The following is a 25,356-nucleotide window of genomic DNA, read 5'->3' as shown; positions in this document are numbered from 1 at the left end:
TGTCAGTCTGATTTGTTGAATTGAGGAGGCCATTTTAGGAATACAGGAGGTGATGCTAAGGTTTTGCTAATTATGGCAGCTTTAAATAATAATACGTTAACAATGGCTATTAGCTGCTTTTCCAAAACATACATTTTGGGAGAAATTTTTGACTGGGCTCACACTCACATGTATCAAAGGAAGTTGTTAATCCTTTTATTACATTATTTTTTAAAAATATGCCTTCTTTTCTTTGGAGTTGAAGTGTGTCAAAGCCAACAAATTTTGGGATTAAACAAAATAATATTATGATGACCCCCAGGAAAAGGCATACAGTATATGCCCATGCAAATACAGATAGTCCTTGATTTATGACCACAATTGAGCCCAAAATTTCTATTACTAAGCAAGAGTTTACATGTTTTTTGCCTCGTTTTATGACCTTTCTCACTACAATTGTTAAGTGAATCACTGCAGTTGTTAAGTTAATAACATGATTGTTAAATATATCCGGCTTGTCTGTTGACTTTGCTTGTTGGGAGTTTGCAAAAGGCGATCACATGATCCCCAGACACTGCAACCATCATAAATACATGCCAGTTGCCAAAGCCTCCAAATGTTGATCACGTGGAGATGCTGTAACTGTTGTGTGAAAAACATTTTTTTCCAGTGCCTTTGTAATTTCGAACAGTCACTAAACAAATGGTTTTAAGTCGAGGACTACCTGTAAACCAAATGTTACAATTAAACAGGGAATATGAGCTGCAATTTGATGTATCAGAGATTTTTTTTCATTTTATTTGGAAGGGATGACTTTATGCAAAGGCCTTCCTGGCCATGTCTTTTTGAGCAGGAGCCAACAGTCCAGAAGGAGACCCCAATTTCACCCAACTTCTATGTTACCCCCTCCCCTCGCCAACACCTTCAAACCCCCTCTAGCTTGATGCACTTCACATCTCACTCCTCATTTTATTTATTTATTTGTTTGTTTGTTTGTTCAACTTGTATGCCGCCTTTCTCCGAAGACTCAATGCGGCTTACAATGCATTTAAAAACCATATATAAAAACATTAAAAATTTAAAACATTAAAAACAATTAAACCCATTCATACCATTCATGGCCGGATCTCGCCAGATCGCAACAGCGAGATCAACGGCCCCAGCCTGCCGGAAAAGCCAGGTCTTTTTTCTTCTTAAATCTTCCGTCTGATTGAAATGCTGTCAGTATAATTAACGGGGTGGGTTTTCAAAGCAAGGCAATGAAATGAAGATTGTCAGACTGCTGGAATGTAAACCTTTCACATCTTGACCTAAATAAATGACTAACAATCATTCTTTCCAGGTAAGTGAGCCTCTGTAAAATAACATATAACAAATTGCCTTCTCTTATACTAGTAGGAATTCTGAATGCTCTAGTCTCAATTCACCCAAAGGAGCTATAAAGTTCCAATAATGATCTTGATTTCACTGAGTATCAGAAGGGTATCATATATGTACTTGTCTGCCTGTGCAAATTCTCAAAATACAGTAACAATGCTGAAAGAGGTCAAACTCGCGGCCCACAGGCCAGATGCGTCATGTGCTGACCACATCCGGTTTAGCAAAGGGGGAAAAAGTCCTGATACGTGACGCCACAGTGACAACGCAAGTTTGACATCCCTGCATTAGAGGTATTGAAATATCTCCTTTCTCCTCACCATTCTTTGACTTCCCTGCATTTTTAGGGGCTGTAAAGAAGTGGAGTTTGTCAATTGTCCAGCTGACAACTTGGGCTCTCGCTGAGGTGGACAATTGCTCAGAATGGCTTCTGCAGATTAAAAAGCCATATGTAAGATTAGTATCATGCTTAAATAGCTTGGATGTAGCTCAGGTTTCTTCTATTAAATTGTAATTGGTAATCATCAGGCTTGCTACTCTTAATTAAAGTGTAAATGCCCAATCTTGATGATGACATATGATTAGTTTGGTGGTAGCATCATGTGTGACACACCCCACAAGCACTAAACGAACACTGCATAATTAAATTCTGGTTGGTTTCTAACCTGAGTTCAAATTTCTGATTTATTAATGGTTTATTTTTGGCACTCCACCCATTATTATCGGGGTTATAGAAGTACTAGTAAATAAAACAGGCCTTGGTTGAATAAGCAGCTTAGTTTTATTATTGAAAAGTAGCATTGTTTTAGGGGAAATACCAACCTTATTCTGGAGATCAGAAGAAAGCTGCCCACTTAAGATTCATTTTTAGGCAAAACTATGCAAGTGGATTATATGATTTATTTCACTAATAAAAACGTTTTTTTTCCTCCATAAATTGTTTATAAGAAATGTTTATTGGTATCGGTATATACTTCCTGCTGTGAATTGGATGAAATTATGTCCCACACCCAAACTGGTATAACCACTAGTCAGGGAGTAGGAGAATTGTATTCCAAAATACCTGGTGGCCATTTGTTTGCCTATTCCTGGTATAGAAGAAGGTGGAACCATTCATAGCTCCAAAAATGATATTGAGCTCTAGTTTTCATTAGTCTCATCCAGCACAGCCCAATGGTCAGTAATTTTGGGAGTTGGGCTGATAATCTCAGGAAGGCCAAAATTCCTTAGCCCTACTGCAAAGACAAAGTAGATTACACTTGCAAATGTACTTGACCATCAAGTGAGATGCTGTCTCTGAAATAAGTTTGTCCTTCCAGAAAATAATGCACCAAAATGTTGTGAAGATCTTGATTGGAGTAATAGTCTTATTTTATATCTATTACCAGCTTATTATGGAAAAAAAATGAAAAGCTAATATTTGAATAAAATAAATTCAATTGATTCAATATCACACCACGTATCAAAGAGATGGTATTGTTTTAACAGATCAGCATATATAAAGTTTTCCCATGGACAGTTGTAATAATGCTATTATTGAAAATAATAAAGACCATCATATCTGAAAATGTTTTATAATTTGCACATGACAATTCTGCATGGTTATATAGCAGTAAATATTCTATTGATTTATATATCAACTTTTTCAAGGGAGCCAAGGCAGCAAATGTGGTACTCCCTCCTACTTTTTCTTATAATATTAACCCTGTGAGGTAGGTTAGACCTTTTTTAAAAACTTGGCAATGTTAAGATGTATGGACTTTTAACTCACAGAGTTCCCCACCTAGCCTGCTGGCTAGAGAATTCTGGGAATTGAAGTCCACACATGTTAACATAGTGAGTTTGAAGCACATTGGGTTAGACCAGTGATGGCGAACCTATGATATGCATGTCAAAGCAGAAATGACATTTTGGGTGACACACGACAACATATATTCTCAAAAGCATGCCCATTCTGAGATTTTGGAGGCTGCAGAACCCACAGAAAAGCGTTCTTCAAAACTCCTTCAAAAAGTAAGGCCTCATGCAACCCTGAACAGCCTTAGGTAAGCAGTCAACAGGAAGAGAGCACCGCCTGAGGTAAGCAATGTATGGCAGATCCTGGAGAGGCTGGGCCACGGGGGCAATTTTGCCGATCCCCACGGCTTGTGCTCTTCAGGGAATGGGGCAAGGTGACCTTTTTGAGTGGCAGTGGTGGTACTAAGGTTGAAGTTGAGGCCTGGGCCTCTATTTCAGACCCAACTTTAGCATTGCTACTGAGTGCTGCTGTTGGTCTAGCTCCTTACCTCTGTGGGTTGGGGGGGGGGAAGAGAAAAATAGAGAATTGTTTTGCTTTTGTTTGTTGGGGTGTGTGGCACATTAGCAGAAACAAGTTAAGCATTTTCTGAATTTTTGACACACCAAGCCCAAAAGGTTCACCATCACTGGCTTAGACTGAAACAGAGTAACTGGTGTGTTTTGTCAACCACAGCATTTTAAGAAGGGTAAATGTCAGCTCCCAGAATTCCCCAGCTAGCATGCTGCTTTTGTTTGCCTGTTTATTTATTTATTTATTTATTTATTTATTTATTTATTTATTTATTTATTCAAATTTCTATACCGCCCTTCTCCTTTCGGACTCAGGGCGGTGAACAGCCAAGATAAAAACATCTATACAAAACATCACAGTTTAAAAATAAAGTTAAAATAATTTATAATTTGGCCCATAATTTAAAACTTGTCAATTAAAATCAATATTAAAATTTTAAAAACTAACCCTAAAATCAAGACAGACCGGCTAACTGGAAAAAATGAGTTTTTAGGGCCCGACGAAAAATCCGAAGGTCGGAGATCACTCGTATCTCTGGGGGTAGATTGTTCCATAGGGTAGGTGCCACCACAGAGAAGGCTCTCCTCCTGGGGGTCGTCAGCCGGCATTGTCTGGCCGACGGCACCCTGAGGAGGCCCTCTCTGTGGGAGCGAACCGGCCGGTGGGAGGCTATTGGTGGCAGAAGGCGGTCCCGTAAGTACCCTGGCCCTAAGCCATGGAGCGCTTTAAAGGTGATCACCAACACCTTGAAGCGCACCCGGAAGTCCACCGGAAGCCAATGCAGCTCGCGCAGGAGAGGAGTCACATGGGAGCGCCCCGTCGCTCCCATAATCCCCCGCGCAGCCGCATTCTGCACCAGTTGGAGCCTCCGGGTGTACCCCAAGGGGAGCCCCATGTAGAGAGCGTTACAATAGTCCAGACGAGAAGTGACGAGTGCTTGAGTGACCGTGCGTAGGGAGTCCCGGTCCAGAAAGGGGCGCAACTGGCGTATCAGGCGAACCTGACAAAAAGCCCCCCTGGCCACGGCTGTCATATGCCCTTCTAAAGACAGCCGCGCATCCAGGAGGACACCCAAGTTGCGGGCCCTCTCCGTGGGGGCCAATGATTCGCCCCCAATAACCAGCGATGGCGTCAGCTGGCTATACCGGGACGCTGGCAGCCACAGCCACTCGGTCTTGGAAGGGTTGAGTCGGAGCCTGTTTCTCCCCATCCAGACCCGCACGGCCTCCAGGCACTGGGACATCACTTCCAAGGCATCATTGGGATGGTCTGGGGTGGAAATGTACAGCTGAGTATCATCAGCGTACTGATGGAACTCCACCCCAAAACCACGGATGATCTCACCCAGCGGCTTCACATAAATGTTGAACAGGAGGGGCGAGAGGACCGACCCTTGCGGCACCCCACAAACAAGGCGCCTTGGGGTCGACCGCTGCCCCCATCAACACGGATTGCGACCGGTCGGAGAGATAGGAGGAGAACCACCGCAAAACGGTGCCCCCCACTCCCAGTCCCTCCAGCCGGCGCAACATGATACCATGGTCGATGGTATCAAAAGCCGCTGAGAGGTCTAATAGGACCAGGATAGGGGAAGAACCCCTATCCCGGGCCCTCCAGAGATCATCCACCAATGCGACCAATGCCGTTTCCGTGCTGTACCCTATGATATGCATGTCAAAGCAGAAATGACATTTAAAACATGGATATAGCCACTCTTCTTTCAACCAACTCTGGGCAGCTCCCAATCCAAAATATTTTTGTAAAAACAAATTATAATCACTTAAAATCACTGTACAACTCAACTAATTAAAACATTAAAAAACAACCACTGAAGAACTGAAGAAGCTTCTTGGATAAGAAGCAAAATGACTTCAAGGAAAAACAAAGTCCAATTGCCTTTTGAAAAAGCGCCTTTGGGAAAACCATGACCTGGATGACTAAGAATTTCAACAGACAGTATGTGAAGAGGTGATAGTAGAAGGATATTAAAAATGACAATTGTGCGTTGGCACGAAGAAATATTGTGCAATTTTGACACAATATACCTTCCTTACACCTAAGGAAGCAAATTGTATTTTTGTATCGATTGGTCTCGAGTTTTGGTATCTTATGCAAGACTTAATAGGAGATTAAATGTAGGCTGCCACGATATATAAAGGAAGCTGATGTGTAATTCTTCATATTTTCCTTTTGGTGGGAGGAAATAGTATCATTGTGTCACACTGCTGACTTTAGCTTTGAAAGGTGTAGGAGGCAGCCACTAAAATCCTTTCACTGTAACTCTGAAATTGTTCTGCTGGGGCAGGGCATGGAAATATCAATAAACATACTGCCGTAGAGGGAATCTTTGTTGAATGTCTCAGTGATACACGCAGAAAAAGCTGCTCTTTTCCCCCTGCTGATAGTAATGTCTCATTCACCCTGTGGAGACCCAGCTGCCCCATGAGCACCACTCCAATGTGGTGGGTGGGTCTTCAATGCAGTGCATTGTGAAATGACTGCAGTTCCCTCAGTAAAAAGACCCAGGCCTACATCACATTCACTGCATTAAATTGCTATGAAAGCATTCTCAATGCAGAGGATATCTTCACAGGAATATAGAGTGTGACCAGATATTCTTGAAAACCATTTTAAATGTAAGGAAGCAGCAGCTTTGGGCAACAAATCATGAGAACAGTAGAAGGTAGGAAGCTAAGCTAATGTTGGTCTTACTTTACTTGAGCACCACATACGTAGCTGTTCGTTTAATCTGTTAAATGCTGTAGCTTTTCCTTCTGCAAATTTAATTTAGGCACTACTGCAAAAGTGTCATTGAGTAACTGCCCAAGGTATAAATCCAGATGTTCAAAAGCAATTTCCAGGAAGCTGCCCCACTAGTTAGGGTGACGGGGGCTGACAGGAATTGCCCTGCAACATCTGACGTATTTAATAAAAATGGAGGCTAATTATTTCCAAACAGAAATGTGGAATTCATGCACAATCCTTTCTGTGTATAAAAGATCTGGTTTGGGTTTCAGTGTGTATGGCTCCAAGGCAGGAGATAGGAAACGGAGAGTGGTTGGCATGTGCTACACTTTGACATTGGTGGTAGTGACTGGAAGGAGGGACAGAGGAACCAGACACTTCAAGAGCAGGTGAGATAATGGGATAAACCACCACGGAGATTGTTGAGAGAATTGAGAGAAGGGAAGAGGTGATGTGTTGTGTTTGTTCTTTGCTTATTCACTCTGTCTGGATTTTATTTTGTCCCAAACCTGGAACCAAGATTGTAGGGTCCAGTTCTGCCAAAGCATGGTTGGCTCTAAATGAATTCCTAAAACACAGTGGTTTTGTTCAAAATAAAGCTTTTTCTTCATGTTGTGCAAATCCCTGACCTCCCACACATCTTTCAGTAATTATATGTTTAATGTGGGATTAAATTATGTCTTCTACTTGTGAAATAGCCATTGCTGCAGTCAAATGGCGAACAGCACATTAGCTTTCCCCTAACCACATTGTTAATCTTCCTTAAGTATACTGTACACCACACAGTATCGATAAATTTTGTCCTAAATGGTAGACCCACACTGGTTTAACCCACACTGATTTTTGTCACCCAACAAAAAAAGAATATCAAGCTGTTATAATCAAATATGAAGAACTGTGCTCAGATAACTATCTCAGGTCCATGTGTTGTACAAGAAACCCAGACTATGGAGATATTTAATCCTTGATTTGACAAGTGGGTGTCAAAATTTGACAAATTTTGATAAGCCTTTGCACCATGGTTGTGCCATGTGCATGTAATTATTTCTATGTTCAATATGGATTTATTTTCTGGAATTTAAGCAACTGGTATTGATATAACAATTTTTTAGCATCAACTGCTATTGAAAAAAAAACCTTTAGAACTGATGGAAAGTGATTTTGTTGATCCATAACTGTTTTCTTTCTGCATGGAAGCATGCAAGAGGTTAAATACAGAGGAAAGGCAGGTAATCCTGAGGGCAGCATGCCCTTCCTGAGGCTTTGTTGTTTTTCTTGAAAACCTGCCAATTTGCCACCAAAATTCAACTATGATGAAAATTCCTACTACACTTCAGCAAATGAATTTCAGAGACATCTTGGAAGTAGTACATGTAATATTTGCAACACATGTAGAATGTAATTAAAGACATGCATGTCAAAAAATAAGAATCAAGATTAAAGTGCTGAATAAATGTAGACAATATAGGAATAATCAGTATAAAAGAAGTAGCTGGATGAATATAGAATGGTCAAATCACAAAGGATAGAAGAATCTGGATTTATTTAACCACAATTTCCCCCCCCCCCTTTCTTTCCTGTCTATAATTTGTTTTGCCATTTGCAGTTTGAATGTTGCTTGTCCCAAAATGGAATATTTGGTAGTTTGTAGGGAAACACCCATGTCATATTTAGAGTTCTCATAAAAATGTTTACTGTACAGGCAGCCCCAGCCCCAGCCTGATACACATTAAGCAGATGGCAAGCATGTGAGATTCTTTCATCACCTTCAGGAAAGCCAGTATCCAACTTTTCTTTTCTCGTTATCTTTCAGGCATGACACTTCAAAACAAAATAGGCTCTTCCACCATTATTATTTTAAAAAATTATATTGGGGACTATGTTAGGGACAGTCTAGAAATTAAGGTGTCGGCATCTGACAGTTTGCTCTGTTGATGTGCTTGTTGTTATTGGTTTTAATTAAGAATCTAAAACAATATTGAAATTGGTGTAGGAGGAAATCCAGAGATGCCAAGGTAGATGTCTAGGAACACATATAATATCCTGTGCATCACTAGGCCTATCCCTGATCTGTGCTATGACGACAGAAATTAAAGCAATGCCTTCTAAAGGCTTACTGAACAAAAGCACCAGCAGAAAGCATCTATTTAGGTGCTTCTACTCTCTAAGAAGCCTTTAATTAACCGACACATTAAAAACAGCAATCTAAACATTTTGATGCAGCAAGGCGTAGACCGCTCGTAAAAATTGTTTTGCTAACGCCTTCCTGCTGTTCTATCAAAATGATTATTACTTTACAATAATGTTGCCTTGACAGTGTATAGTCCCTTTATAATACAGTCAGGATGAATGTGTATAACTGCTCTCAATTATTTACGGAGGAACTTAATTAAAACTAGTGTTGACTTAACTACAACAGCAGGCAAAGTCAGATGATGCATACGAGACGTGTTCCTATGGTAAATGTTTTGCTTTCACTATAAATTTAATTTGTTACTTGGTGATTAACATTTTCTGATTATTCCAGTCACAAACCTACCATTAGAGTACACTGGAAAGCTTACAATATCCCTCTGATAAGAGATAACATCAAAGCAAGTAAGGCAAAGGTGCACATAAAATTGCATTAGTTAAATTAGGTTTTGGAACAGGTGTACCTCCCTTGGGGAGGTGCAGACAGAATCCAGGGGACATGTGAAGAACTTTTTAGTTACATTGTTACAATACATCCATCTTTCTCAAAATTGCATTGTATTGTTTTCATTGTTCATTATGGAATTTTCGGCATGGGGGAGGGAAATGTCAGTTAAACAAATGAAATTTAAAATAATTGTTTCATTTCATCACTGTATAATTGCCAAGCTATAAGTTGTGCCCCAAATATCAGTGTAAAAGCTGGACACACATAAGCAATGAAAACCTCAAAATTAAATACTGGGCCTGGTGCTCAGCAGACTAAAAGCATTGTGATTAACACCAGCTGTCTGCAATTACTGTAAGTTCGAATCTCATTGGGCTCAAGGTTGACTCAGCCTTCCATCCTTTCTAAGGTAGGTAAAATGAGGACCCAGTTTATGGGAGCAATAAGCTGACTTTATATAAATATACAAAAGTATGAAGGCTATTGCTTAACACATTGTAAGCCGCCCTGAGTCTCCAGAGAAGGGCGGCATATAAATCAAATTAAAAAAAAACAAAAACAAATACTGTAATTATTCGTATTTAGATAAAAGCAAAAGCATTTCTTTCAAAAAATCACGTGACAGTAAGTTATCCTCAATTAAAAAAGAATCATAATGCTTTCTCCATGTAAATGAATTACCCAATAATACTTATAGCAAACAAGCAAGATCTACTGCTTAGCAACTCAGCAATTGGCCAATTACACTTGGTGGAAGATTATACTGAAGGTTTTCCTCACCTTCATGTATGAAACAAGCTGGTTCCTCCATTCAAGTAAATAGGTCAGCTTCAAGCAAATGATGGGTTCATGGCATGCTGAAACAGAACATGGAAGGCTTGCTCACTTTAGACATGCATTATTAAGATAAAAAATGGGGAAGAGAACAATGGGAAAACTCATATCAAAATTAAGTAAAATAGTTCCCAGGATCTCTGCTGAACAATAAAAGGCAAAATATTCAACATAATTCTGAATATTTGCATCTCAGACGTCTGAAGATTGGGTCATAAAAATAAAATGAACAGCAAAATAGTTCTGAGAAAAGGAACCTGTTTTAGATTATTTATTAGCAGAGTTAACTATGGTTGTCAAGGTTCTATTTTTGTTGTTAAAATATTTAATGCCCTCCAATTAAATGTAAAAAAATTTATTCAATCTAATCCAATACGTGATCACAACAGAAACATTAAACACAACAACAGAATAATGGTTTTGCTATTGAATTAAAAATAATTCCACATTATTCACAGTACATTTGAATCAGAAGATACAGAATAGTTTCTGAAGTTTAACCACAGAATAAATTTCAAATCCACACACCGCACCAGGTGACATGATGAGACTATGTGTTATCTGTTTTAAAAAAATCCAGCAGGTAACAAAGGACTAGTGCCTATACCAGAAAGAACACTCACAAGACTTTTCCTCAGAAGAATTTTACAAAGTATTTATAGCACTAAAAATCCTTGAAGAAATCCAGCAGTTTGCAAATACAGCTCTCTCTCTCTAATTCCAGAGTCCAACTGAATTAAACTTGTAATTCTTCTCAGTAGTTAGAAGATACAACTAGTATTCTGTACTTCATATTTCTTCACATACTTTAATACTGGAATACTAGTTGGTCATAATATACATTTTATACATTTTTAAAATAGTACATTTCTATAGTTAAAATAATGTTCACTTCAGAAAATTGTATTTTGTTAGCATTCATTATTGCAAACGAACATGAAGCCCACTTTGTTTAATTTCTGATGAATTATTTACCAATTCTTAAAAATAATAAGTTTCTACCATTTACAGTGAATATTACACTGTTGAATCTAGCATTATCTAGTTCTCTAATGCTGCTGACACAAATGCCACCAGTAATCCCAGGAATTGGAATTGATTACATAGATAAATATCACTTCACACTGATATGCTTATTTCTTTTGTCGAGAAAAAGATTGCTCAAGTACCATTCCTAAATCTCAACTCTTTATGTTCTAAGAAACCCATTTCATTTACTAGAAAAGGTTTCACTATGTGCGTATATAGAATTAGTACCACTACTCCAAGTATTTGCTGGGAGGTTCCATCAAAATCAAAGACACTTAGAAAATGTATTCTCAAAAAAAAGCAGTAAAGTGCCAGATGTCATAGGAGTAAAATATTAAAACAATTCCTATTTTAAAAAAGCCCTACTAGTAAATACTATTTGTATTGTGTTTATAATTTCCTGAATACTTTTGGAAGTATGGGCAGAATACCTCTACATATAGCTGCATGTTATCAGTCCTGGTTTTGAATCTTTTATATTTATCTTGAACTAATAATATCCATTATTTGACTGGGATTCCATAGTACATTGGTACAAAACAATAACTCCAATATTGCAACTTGGTTACAAGTAGATTGTGATTCACTTTTTTCATTTCACAGCAGGCAAATGATACTCAATTGTATATAGTACAACTTACAATGAAAGGACTAAAGGTAAACCATCAGATGAAACTTTTAAATAAAAAAACCTTACGTTAATATTCCAAGTGCTTATTAAGAACAGGCATGTTCAGTTTTTAACATTCTAGAAATGTTGGCTATTTCGACAGGTAGTTGTTGACTAGCAAAGAGTTATGAATTTACTGCAACGAACATACAAAAGATATTTCAATACAGTCTGCACATAATTTATTGACTTCATAAGTGTTTGGCTGTTTCAGAAAACCCCCAAAAGGCAATATATCCCCACAAGAAATGGATTCAGATGTCTCCTGCCACAAAGAAAAATACATTAATGGAAACAAATTACATTCTTAAGCTTAACAACTAAGTAGAATTCACCTTGACATTATATAGTCTTTTATTAGTCTATGTGGAAAGGGAAGAGATACAAAATGCAGCAGCATCTCATCCAATCTCGGCTCCTGTAGCTAACTAATAGAATTGTTGCAGAATATAGGAAATGAGATTGTAAGAGTCTGACAGGCATACTGTAGTCATTTATGCACCTTCTTGCTCAGGGTAGTTTAAAATTTTCCGATGAGCTTGTCGCAAATATTGCTGCTGTTTGAAGTAGACTTTGAAAGCTCCTTTTATAGCAACAAAAGCAATTCCACCCTAAAAATAAAAGGGAACAATTATTCAAAGCCTACCAGAGAAATTTAATCTTTTTTTTTTAATGTGGCTTTTAATACACATTTGTAATATGCCTTGAAGTTAGGTTAATTAAAGCAGTTTTATATAAATACTGGAGACATGCCATTCTCTATCATAATGTTATTCTGAAATGTTTCTCTTATAAAAAAATATTTCATGCTGATTTTACACATTATTTTGGAAGGGTTTTCTTAATTCATTCAATGGGAGAGGTGTTCTTTCTGTAACTCCCATCCCCACCCCAAGTTCAAATGACCTTGAGGAATCAGATTTGGATTCTAGTTTCTCTCAACTTCTCAAACAATAATCCCTGGGTAATATTATGCTATAATTCTGGGTGGCATCTACATTCATATAACTGCCCCTATCTCATTTTCTCACTTCACATTTTTCAATTTCTTCCATGATCTCTCTGCTTAGAAGTTCAGCACCCCCTCAAAATCAGTAAATCCAACACCTCTTTCAATTTTGATTTCATGTTTCTCTCATCCAAATATTACCACTTATTTTGCTGAACAAGAGCATAATAGAATGCATTTATATTTTTATTCTCTGAAGTTTCATTTCCCATCTTTTAGCAAAATACTTAATCCAGTAGTGCTTCAAAAAAATTAAGTCATTGTCACCTCACCAGTTTATTGAATATCTTCATCTATCTTCATCTCTTTCAAACGTCATCTCCTTCATTTTGAACTTTTTGTAATACTCTGCTCCCAGATTTGTTTTCAGAACACTTCAATATTTAACTTTAAATCTGAACACTGGCTTTTTGCCTAATCTTGGATTCAGTCCAATCTTCCTGCACTTCTATGCTGTCCAGGGCCTTGTTTCCCAACTAATCTCAAATTTTATATCCCAAAAGCTCTGTCACTGCTTGCCCTTCAAAGGAGACAGCTTTTTCTTTCCTTTGCTGCCTCATAAGTGATGCTATTCATTTTATACTCTCTTAATCCCACCTTTTAAGCCTTTGACAAAATTCTTCAGCAGCTATCCTCCCCGTTTCTCAGTGGCAAGTGCTGCATTTCTCCACATCATCAAATTCCATGTGTGTCAAGCTGCTAACAGCACCACGAAGCAAGATTCAGTCTTATTAATAAGGATTAATGCCAGGAAGGGATTAGATTATAGAATCCTGGAAACTAAATAAGAAAACTGTGTTCTTAATTTATTAGTCTGTACTTTAATGAGAATTCTATATGTGTTGCCCAAATTTCTTTCTTATACTTTCCCTAACTAATGGACCGAGGCTTCATTGAATAGATGGGGTGAAATGTCCATTTGCTCATTTGCCATGTTTTTCAGTAATACATTTCATTTCCAATTCTCTTATAGTATATATTTGCATTTAAAGCTCCCCTTTATCTTCCAATAGCAGTAATAACATTTTAATTACATTACATAATAATATTTTGTCATATTTTTAATTACCTTGATATCCATAGTTAGCTAGCTTGTATTCAGCCTTGGTTTAGTTAATTGATGAAAAAGAATAACTTTTGAATACTGTGGCTTAAGTGATAACAAGCAGCATAGAAGCTGCTGTTGTAAATGTATGCATTTATATGAAGTATTTTGAACGACACATAATTACAGCCATTATAATCTAGAAAACACTAATCTGTGAATCTCAGCCTTGGTTCTACATGCACAACTCTGTGTAAACTGACTTTCCTATCTATTTAGTCGAAACAATGAATTAGGAATAAGGAACTGCATCTAGTACAGTGTTTCCCAATTTTGGCAAATTGAAGGTGAGTGGACCTCAACTCCAGAATTCTCAGTACAAAATGTCTACCCCGTATTTATTCACCCTACAGCTTATAAGTACATAACCGCTACCAATAACACCCAAGTAAAATTTATTTATTATTTATTTATTTATTTATTTGTTTGTTTGTTTGTTTGTTTGTTCGATTTATATGCCGCCCTTCTCCGGAGACTCAGGGCGGCTTACAATACGTTAAGCAATAGCCTTCATACTTTTGTATATACCTGCTTAGTAGGGCTTTCGGCCCCCCCTAAGCGGTGTTCTTTTTATACAAAGTCAGCTTATTGCCCCCACAATCCGGGTCCTCATTTTACCTACCTCAAAAGGATGGAAGGCTGAGTCAACCTTGAGCCTGGTGAAATTTGAACTTGCACTAATTGCAGGCAGCTGGTGTTACTTAACAGCACTTTAGTCTGCTGCGCAACCAAGGCTCTTTTTATTCTTTTGAAAATTCTTTCAAAAATAAAATTGCAACACAAAAGCCATTATCAAAACCACTTAAGAACCACTTGGGTTCATCTGCCATTCTCCAAGAATGTAATCTATTTATTTATTGATTGATTGATTTTATTGATTAGCCCTTGGGCCATATCAAAGGGCAGTGTTCCAGAAACAAATTATTACTAAAATTTGATAAAACAATTTAAAGTGGAATTGGACAAAATACGATTTAAAATGAAATTGGAATAAAATACAATAATTTAAGATATAGAAAAAATATGATAAAATTATATTTCAGTGTCATTCCTACAATCTACCTCAATCAATCCCACATATGCAGATCTCAACCGAACCATTTTGATGTGTTAAATGTTATTTTCAGATTCTGGCCACACGTAAGGTACCGTATTTTTCCGGCGTATAAGACGACTTTTTAACACATGAAAATCTTCTCAAAAGTCGGGGGTCTTATACGCCGGGTGTCGTTCTTCTGTAACCAGGCAGACCAGCCCAAAAGGCTCTGACGAGCCAAGCTCTGACCATCCCAGCTGAGTTGCCTGGCAGGCAACTCAGCTTAGATCGCCAGAGCCATTTAAAAAAGTTTTTTCTTTCAAATGGCTCTGCCTGCCTGCTAATCGGTAGCAAAAATCCCCCCCTCCAGCTTGCTTACCTTAGCTGCTAGTCGCAACGCTTGCCTTGCTTCGCTTGCCTGCAATCGGTTGCATCAGCAAGCAACTGAATCTCCCTGCCTGCAATCAAGCAGGCAGGGAGTTGTGGACTTCAACTCCCAGAATTCCTCAGCCAGTAAAGCAAAGCTGGCTGAGGAATTCTGGGAGTTGAAGTCTACAAGTCTTAAAGTTGCCAAGGTTGGAGACCCCTGTTCTATTGGGTAAGTTTTTTTCCCCTTTGGGAGCTTTAAAAAAAATAGTTAATTGGGGTTTTTTTTAGTTGTTCTTTTTTTAGACCTAGCCATTTAAAGTTTAGGAAGTTTTAAATTTAGCTGCTTTTATATAAAAATAAATATAAAATAAAATAATATTTGTGCAGCTTTCTGAAATTTTGTGTGTTTCTGTAGTATTTCACTCTAACGACACAAACACTCAAAATCTCACAAAGCTGTATGTGGAATTTTGTGTGTGTAAAGTGTGAAAGTTGGTTTTTGGGACTTTTGGTGGCTGTGTGAGGTTCCTGCTTGCTGCAGGGGCCATTTTAGGTCTAGCACAGCTGCTTTTACATTGTGGGTGAGCCAGTTGTATTGTGTTGTGTGTGTGTATTTTTATTAATTTTATTTTATTTATTTATTTTATTTTATTTTTATTTGGTGTGAGTTGGAAGAGGGTTAGTCTTATACGGCGAGTATAGCCCAAACCCTATATTTTAACAGGAAAAGTCGGGGGTCTTATACGCCCAGTCGTCTTATACGCCGGAAAATACAGTAAGTTGTTTTGATATGGGGATTCCAATGAGTCATTCATTTGGTATAGAGACCAAGGTGCCTGACTCTCACCCTCTTATATAGGCAACAATCAAATAGGATGTGACCCAGGTCTTCTACCTCTGCCCAAGAATGTCATCATTGCTAGCCACCTCCTGCATCTGGATTAGGGAACTGCCAGCCTCTTCTTGCTCATTGAACCTAACAGAGATCTGGGAACAGATAAGTTCAATTGCTGGGAAAGAACTTAAGATGGAAGCCCTCTGGACCATATCAAATCCATGGTCTGAAAATCCCCCATTCCTGCAATAAATCATGTAATTATACAATAACAGGATTTCTAGGTATGACTGAAAATCAGTTCTGAATAAGGCAAGTCTGAGACTTTAAAAAAGTTTCAATATGGACTTATGAAATCACTAATTAGTCTTGTGAAATTGCACTTTTTAACATTAGGAAATCCTGCTATATGACACATGAGTACTCGGTTTCCCCTAAAATAAGACATTCCCTGATAATAAGCCCAATTGGGCTTTTGAGCACATGCACTAAAATAAGCCCCCCCCCAAAATAAGCCCTCCTTGAAAATATTTAAATGCATGTGCAGCCGGTCCACGCCATTTACTCGTTTCCTCCATGCGCCCCAAAATAATAAGATCTCCCCGAAAATAAGGCCAAGCCTTATTTCGGGGTTCAAAAAATATAAGACAGGGTCTTATTTTTGGGGAAACACGGTACATTTTACACCGTGAAATGTATCTCAAAATACTATACAGGTGGATTCACAAAAACCAGGAAGGTAAGGTTATATTTGATAGTTTATAGTTCACATGACATAGGAAACCAGCTATTTATTAGATAGGTCTAGTGTGTTCGTGAAATAGCAATTTTGACTCATTAAATGATTTAAAGCTATGTGAACCTTGCCCATTATATTGTATGCAAAATTTAGGCAACCCTGGTCAAATTGTATGTTTCAATGGCATTCTACATAAACAAAAGTTGACACAACCTCTACGTGATTTCTGTGACTTTGAATGTATATGTAATATTTACATACAGTTCGTTACGGTTTTAAAATGAGAATTTAGGTATTTATTATACAGAATGTTATTTAGCAGAAGTATAAAAACAATTATGTAAAGAGATGACAAATGGTTAGAAATGTTTCTATAATCCTGCAGGTTTACTTCTACAAGGAAACTTCATCTTACCAAAATTGTTCTTTGAAGATTAGAATTAACACTGCTGAACATCAATTTTCCCACTATTGTGGCGATTGTGGGAAAGACAAGAGCTCCACATAGGATACGAGTAGCAGAGACATGATCTGCTAAAGGGTTAGCCTCAGCTGGAATACGAGGAACAGGACATCCAATCCCTGAAGAAAAATACCATTGTTAAATAAATATTAGGATATATATTTTACACATTTCTATGCAACAAACTTTTCAATGCAATCAGAATTCTTTACATTTTTGTACTTAAGTTCATTACACAAAGTATGAATTTTAATAATGCTATACAAAGTAAGTTTATTTTTTATATTTTGGTTTTTTTCAACCTACTTCGTCAATTGAGATAGAATTCAACCAGAAGCAGCAAAAATGTGCTAGATAGGCTTTTCCTTAAGGAAAGAGAATTTGCTCTACCATTTCATTCTTTTTCACTGAAACCAAGCCAGCCTAGATATTAAAATTTTGTAGCATTACCTGGAAATATGCTGTTCAGTATCTGCAGTTTATTAGAGTACTTTCGCCACAATCTAAGCACGTAGTCTTCCCAGCGGATCATCTTTCCCAATATAAGTATAACTGGGATGGTGGGAAGTCCAATTAAAAGGAATAATGGATCTGCTCTTTCCATGACATCAAGGCCCTCTTTATGACCCACAACCTGACCAAAACAAAACTACACATTACTACATAACTATTACAAGCATCTCATTTTTGTTAACACATAATCATTTTATAAAGGATTTTTATTAAGTGTATTATTAACCCGACCTGGCCCTTTTCAATTATGCAAGAAGAATAGTTTCAGTTGAACAAATCTATTCAGAAAATATTACAGAAGATCTGGAAAACACCAAATCACTTCCAGGGAATACAAGTAGCACTATACTATTATACTGGGACAAGAAGCCTTTCCTCTACCCAGACAGTAAGAGGACTAGGGAAAGGAAAACTGACAGCTAGATAAACTTTATTTAGCACCATTTAAGACTAATTATCTATTTTTATCATTTGTAAAGTATTTCTTTTGATATAGTTTTATCATTGAAACATGATCTTAATAAGTTGTGTTGGCAGCATAAAATTTATTTTTTAAATTGTACCTTTATTAGATTTCAACATCCAACATTAATATACAAACTAACATAAAAGGGAAAGAGAAGGGAAATAAATTAAAAGTGATAAAAATATACATCAAACAAACATAACAAAAATGACCTTTCACTCCCTTTTAGCACAATGATATTAACAATACAACCAACAGTACACCAGCACTAGCTTTGTCAACCAAAATATGCCCTGTGAATATAACCAGCCTGATATCTGAATCTTATCAATCTAGATAACTATTTAAGGCATTAAAACTGGAAAAATGCTCATTAAGTCTGAATCTTTTTAGTTATAGAGTTCTGCTCTTAGTAGGAATATTTTAATGGCATTAGATATATGAAGAAGCTGGATTGTACTTGCTTGAAATATGTACCGTAATTACAAATGCCTGATAAACTTGAATTACAAATGCCTTCATATACGGTAATATAAAATCTCCCTGTGTCAAGCTTGACTCCTAGTAATCACATGAACATGTCCATGTGGCTTCATAACAATAGGATAGGTTTGACACTGCTTTCTTTTGCGGATTTTTTTTTTAAGAGGACAGACAATGGAATTGCTCTCAAATGTTATTTATGGCAGTCTCTTATTTCTATAGGTGGTCTCATATCCAGAAATGAACTTTTTTTTAAAGATTAGTCAACATCAGAGAGTCATTGCCATTTTCTTTGTCACCAATGTCTTTACCAGTTGCTGAAGTAATACAGTTAATACTTGACTTATGGGACTAGATTTCCAGTCATAAATCACTGCATTTAAGTTGAGGCATTCACATGACTGGACCTGATTTTACATCCTTTTTTGTAGCAGTCATTAAGCAAAACATTATGGCTGATAAGCAAACTATGTGGTTGTAAGTGTGAAACCATTCTTCTGAATGCATGTTTTTTGCTGGCAAAAATGTTGCAAAATGCATTCATTTGTCTGTGGGATGTTGCAATTCGTTGTAATGACCCACTTGCAAAGTGCCCAAAACGCAATCATGTAACTATGGGAAGACAGTGTGTGACATAATGTTTTATGATGTAAAGAAGTGCTTTATGCACCAAAAATCACATTCCAGACCCATCTTATTTTGAATGGTCATTAGTTGACCAATCGTAAAATGAAAACTGCCTGTAGAATCATAATGAAAAATGTAAGGCAGCTCAAAAGAAGCAAAACCCCACAAGGATGAAGGGAACATAATCTGGATCTAGGTGTAGTAAATTGGGTTTTCCAATCCTGCCTTAGAATTCTCTTTCTTACCCACCCTCAAGGGCGTCTTCAGCAAATCTCTAGCAGTTTCCAGCTCAATTACAGTAATTTAACATTTAGAACATTATTTGAACCTGCATCACTGTTACAGCTCCATAGGTGACAGCTGTCCAGTAGATAGAGCCCACCATTATTCCAGCTGCAGCAAATGGACAAGCTTTTGAGATAAGACGATCTGCTAAATCCAAAACATAAACAACTGGACCTATAATGTAAAGAAGAAATGAGATTCTGTAGCAACCATCATAAACTGACAAAGGAGCAAATGGGCAAATGAAAGTTATGTTTTATTAGTAAATTTTATAATTGTATAAAATTGTTTCTTTCTGCAGAAGTATAATATATTCAGACTTCTAATCCATTATTGTGACTTTCCAAGTAACTAATTGTACATCTGTAATACACATATTCTTAAACAATTTAATCTGAAAATGGGAGTAATTGAAAACACTAAACTGGCAACCTAATTTCTTGCATCATGATCTTAAAAAGAGAGTGGAGGAGCCTGAGTGGCGCAGCAGATTATTGCTACTGTTAAAGGTAGTATTTAGCTTCCAGCTGCCTGCAATTACTGCAAGTTCAATTCTCACCAGGCTCAAGGTTGACTCAGCCTTCCATCCTTTCTAAGGTAGGTAAAATGAGGACCCAGTTTGTGGGGCAATAAGCTGTATAAAATATACAAAAAAATACAATATATTTTTTTGTATAAAATATACAAAAGTATGAAGGCTATTGCTTAACGCATTGTAAGCCGCCCTGAGTCTCCGGAGAAGGGCGGCATATAAATAAAAAACAAAAACAAAAACAAACAAACAAACAAAAAAAAAAAAAGTTAATATGTGGTATATTGTTCCACCTTAGTTTTTCTCCTTAATTTTATTTTCATCCTTATCACAATTAGTAACTGTTCTTAACTCATGGACCTCCATATATGGCTTTCTTATTGTTTCAAGTGATGCCATGCCACTTTTTTCCTTTGTCCATTTTGCAATTAGTCTTTATTCTAATGCAGGCCATTAAAAGAAACTCTCCTCCAATGCTGCTAAATTACCTAATAGTACCTCAGTGTATTTGCACTTGGATTCAGGATGGTTTAGCCAATCCTGAATTAGCTGATTTAGTTCTCCCCCCCCCTCCCCTTGCAAATAGTAAACTGAGCAAAGAAGGGATAGCACAGCATTGGAATTTTTTAATGTACCTTCTTTAGTCAAGCAGAGGAAACACCACTCAGATCATCCTTTCTTTGAATAAATATCTGAAACTGATTGTGGGCCATTCTAATTTTGTTTTCAAGGATAAAAGAAATGTTGGGGGAAGCGGTGAAAATGCTTTTAGTGTAAAGATGCCCAGCGAATTCACAACTACAATCACCTACAAATATTAAAGAACATATCCTACAGATGTTAAAATAATTCCTGTAATAAAAAGAGCATTGAAACAAAATTAACAAAGAATAGATAGAGAATCTTATCCTTTTGGTCTTCTGGAAGGGTATTATAATTTGGTTTCGCTTGTTGGCTTGAGGCTCTAAAGGGGAGCTCACTGCTGGATGTGGCTGACAGGGTAAGAAGATCTCATCTCCATGCAGTCTGTTTCCTTGGTTCTAGTTTGCATAGTTTTTAACTTTTTTTTGTCAAGCACAAAGAATCCCTATGTTAAGTTGCAGCACGGAAGATTTATTGAAGCCTATACACAAGTATCTAGTTAACTAATAGTTAGCATTAAATTGGCACTAGATAAGGGTCAAAGGAATTCCAAGGAGGCTGGACTTGGATTGTTGTGGCAACATAAGGATTCTAAGGCAATAACATGTTTAACTGCATCCCCCAGCTCTGCCTGCTCTTTGCCTACATTTTTCTATTTATGGTTTTATGGTTTGTATTGTAGTCCACCCAGGCTCACCTTATTGGGGGCAAGGCATCATATAAATTTAATAAATAAATAGAAATGAATTTAAAACAGTAAAAAAAACTTTGCAACCTGATATTAAATAATTGACAAATTATGAAAAATATATGCCAATGTTTTAATGAATATATTTTCACAAAATATTTTTCTTAAAATCCAGTCTTAAATTATTTCCCTTCTAAATTAAATTATCTAACCAAGCTGAGCAAAATTCTTACATTTCCTCACCAATATTACACCAACAGTTCTAGCCTTTTTATTAAGTTGAATGGGTCACTGTAAAATATATTTAGAAGAGTTTTATATTTAAGGCAGTAAAGTTTAGAAATGCTATCTACTATAGGTAAGGATACAAAGGTACTGATTTTAAAAAGTGAAGACTGTATGAAAATGGATCGGTCATACTGTGTATATTTTTTGCAGTCTGTTTGACTTTTCTGAAGAAACATCAGCATTTTATTCAGCTGCATTTTGAGTATATCAATCTAACTACAACCTGCCCTAATGTGAAAAATAGAGCTCATTTATTTTCTAGTATTGACATCTTCAATAGAGTTCTGAGCTTCATAAATAACAAATATTTACAAAAAATAAACAATGTGTATTTTACAATAAAATATCTGGTTAGGGTATATTTTAGTTGCTAGACTCTGAAAAAAACCCTGTTTGTAGTATTCCTTAGGCATAGAAGCTGGCTGTGATCTAAGCCAGTTATTCTTTCTTAATTCTAGACTGGAAAGTTAAAAAAAGATCTACCTACTAACTTGCATGTGACAAGTTTGATAAATTATCATACATAACCTTTAACGAAGAGAATTTCCTATAATGGATTGATTTAGGATAATAATGATAATAAAGTCAATTGCAAAAGGAAGTTCTACTTGGAACAGCTTACATTCTGTGACAATACCTTTTACACCATCAAACAATATCTGCCTATCCTGGGTCTTGTGGAAATACTTGAGGGGTGAATAAAAATACCAAATCCAGCCTAAACATCTGGCTAGCAATGTAATCAACCATAATAATTCTACATGTATTAAAATTGGCAGATTTCTGTGTGATTTTTTTCTTGCATATTAAGGAGGCAAAATGATTTATAAGCAAACACATGTAATGCTGACATGGACTAGAAACGGATATCTCTGTTGAACTTTTATACTTTAGACATTTATACCATATCTACTTTATTACTGACTTGTTGTCTAATAATAATCCTTCCCTGATGCCATAAATTACACTGAAGATTTCATGTAGGATAAAGAACTTAATAAATATTAAGTGTTAATGGAAAACCTTAAAGCTTCCCACACCATATCCACATTTTCAAATACAGGAGACTCATACTTAAAATCTTGGAAGGAAAAACCTGTTTCAGTCAATATGTGTGTCTTACCTAGCTTTGGAAATACTATCAAGTATTCTGCATTGCACTGTGGACAGGCAACTCGAGCTGTACTGTTTCCTCTTTGTTTTTCGTCCACCCAACGCTGTAGACATGCTTGATGAACCCATTTTGTAGAGCCTCTACATCTGCACGGTCTCACCCATTCTGCAGTTCTGTCATCCTCATCAGTAGCAAAACAAACCCAGCAACTCCTGTAATTCAAACACAAGTCTTATCTCAGTTACAATTACAAACAAGAGCAAAATATCCTCATTTGTCTCTACACTTTCTTCTTAAAAAAAGCCACTAACCAAAGTTTAACCTAGAAGTATTTTAATGTTTTTATTCATCAAAGAACAACACAATAAAAATACCAAATGAAAGGATCACATCTTTGACTGGTATTTGGAAATCTGAGTTCCAGCGAAAATCTTCATCAACTATTACTTCTTCTTTGGCAGAATCGATCTACTACAGGATGAGTGTCTTTTCTCTGATGTTAAACTCTAAATTAATGGCCAGACAGATAGTCCTTGACTTACAATTGTTTTAACAATGCTCTGGGATTATAGTGGGTATGGAATGAGTGCTTTGTGACACATAAAGTACTTCGCAAAACATTGCACTACCAACCTTATGGTAATATGACCATGATCTGAGGGTTTGGCAACCTGTTCATACTTACAACTAGTTGCCATACACCCTGTAATCATAAGAATGCTGTTTGCAATCTTCTCTGCTCATTTCCCCAGAAAGTCAATGGGGAAGCCATCATGGAAGGTTGCAAGCTGCTGGCACCTGCCATGAAGCAGAGATTCCATCCAGTTCTTTGAAAGCAAGAACTGGCTCCTGGGAGAAAATTTCAACTGGGAGGGAATCTCAGGTCTACATAGACCTGAGAATCTGCCCTTCTCCAGGCAGCCTTTTAAGAGCAAAAGGGCTGCTTACTGAAGAGAGGGGAACTCCTCTGGCAGGCTGCAGAAATGGAGGTCTAATCCCAAAGATCTGATCTCTGTTCCTGCAGCTTTTTGGAAGAATTCCCTTTCATGTATGGAAGAGAGTTGGTAGGAAACTTTTTTGTCCATCTGCATAATGACTCTGGAGACTATTTAACAAGTGTAACTGGAAGCATCAGGATTGCGGTCATTGAATGAAGCAGTCAGATGGGCATTTCACTTAGACTGCTTTGTTCAACAATCAAGATTCTGGTTCCAATTTTTGTCGTAAGTCAAGTACTAATTGTAGTTTGAAAGGGTAGCTAGGAAGTGGAATAAGTTGCTCCTCATGCAGTCATTTGGCAAGAATGTAGGACATATAAAGCGTTGGTTGCTCTAAGGCAGGGGTCGGCAAACTTAAAACACTCAAAGAGCCACTTGGATCCGTTTCCCACAGAAAAAAAACACACTGGAGCCACAAAACCTGGGTAGGTGTGGCCAACTCGATGTCACTCACTCACCCAGTCATATGACCCCCCTAGCCATGCCTACCCAGCCACAAAACCATTCTCTCTCTCTCTCCCTCTTCCTATCTCCCCTTCTCCCCCCATCTCTCTCCCTCTGTATCTCTCCCTCTCTTCCCCTCTCTCACCCCTCTCTATGTATCACTCTGTATGTGTCTCTATGTCTCTTTCTCTCCCCCATCTCTCTCTCTCTCTCTGTGTTTCTCCCCCTCCCTTTGGGTGACTGTCCTCCTCCTCCCCCTCCTCTTGTGATGTCCTGGACAGCTGTGGCTGAGCCAGGAGCGTGTACATGGGTGGGGAGACCCTCCCCAAATGAGCACCAAAGCACAGCAAAGGCACCCGCGGGGTGAGCGGCTGCTCAATTAGGAGGGTCTTAACAGGATGGGGCTTCTTTCCTGCATTAATGCTCTGGCCATTGCCTTGCTGTTTCATCCCCCACCCCAAGCAGCTCTTCGGCTGAGTGCAGAGGGTGCAAACTCCAGCCTGAAGCGGCAGGAAGCAAAGGCTGCCTTACGTGCAAATGTGGCACAAAGACAGGTACAGGGCAGCTTCTCTCCTGCACTCTCCTCCTCCTAGTACTCTCGTGATGCCCTGGCCGGCTGTGGCTGAGCCGGGAGCATGCGCACACGTGAGGAGATCCTCCTTAAGCAAGCCGCTGCACACCGCTGCACACCTTTCCTGAGCTTCGGTGCTTGCTTGAGGAGGGTCTCCCTGCGCGTGCGCATGCTCCCAGCTCAGCCACAGCCGGCCAGGGCATCACAAGTATGGAAGAGCCACACTCAAGGGTCCAAAGAGCCGCATGTGGCTCATGAGCCGTGGTTTGCCAACCTCTGCTCTAAGGGATGAAATTTGTCAGAATGGACATTGACTTACCTGAATGTCCTTTTTCGGAACGCTGCGTATACACTCCAGCATTGGGAAAATCCTCTTATGTGACAGCAACTGAGAGAACTTTTTTCACTTATCTACCCACTCTGTGCTCTCTCCACGCCCCCTTTTGCACCCGAATCCCCAGTCTTGAACGAAGACACCATAGGTGAACTACAACAAAATTTATTAACACAAAACCACCACAAGCCAACAAACAAAGAAAGGGAGGGAAATGGAGTGTATACACAGC

The 25,356-nt window shown here is 37.9% G+C and overlaps 1 protein-coding gene across 2 annotated transcripts in view; it reads right to left on the bottom strand.

Moving 5' to 3' along the window:
- Positions 1–10,223: 10,223 nt before the first annotated feature.
- MARCHF5 (membrane associated ring-CH-type finger 5) overlaps positions 10,224–25,356 on the bottom strand; it is a 36,577-nt gene continuing 21,444 nt past the window's right edge. The window contains exons 2-6 of one of the 2 annotated variants that reach the window (XM_070945847.1): positions 22,787–22,989; positions 19,557–19,687; positions 17,590–17,773; positions 17,092–17,258; positions 10,224–12,194 (exon numbers count right to left, since the gene is read on the bottom strand). In XM_070945847.1, the coding sequence (XP_070801948.1) occupies positions 12,078–12,194; positions 17,092–17,258; positions 17,590–17,773; positions 19,557–19,687; positions 22,787–22,989 (802 nt within the window). In that variant the 3' untranslated portion in view covers positions 10,224–12,077. Of the gene's footprint in view, positions 12,195–12,963; positions 13,373–17,091; positions 17,259–17,589; positions 17,774–19,556; positions 19,688–22,786; positions 22,990–25,356 lie in introns of those variants that run through there. The other variant, XM_070945848.1, reaches the window with a different exon arrangement.

Source organism: Pituophis catenifer, unplaced genomic scaffold, assembly GCF_029215685.1.
Source record: "Pituophis catenifer annectens isolate HBS135680 unplaced genomic scaffold, rPitCat1.0.hap2 SCAF_6, whole genome shotgun sequence".
Taxonomy (NCBI): domain Eukaryota; kingdom Metazoa; phylum Chordata; class Lepidosauria; order Squamata; family Colubridae; genus Pituophis; species Pituophis catenifer.
Note: the sequence above shows the minus strand (reverse complement) of the source record. Positions and strands in the feature narration are given on the sequence as shown.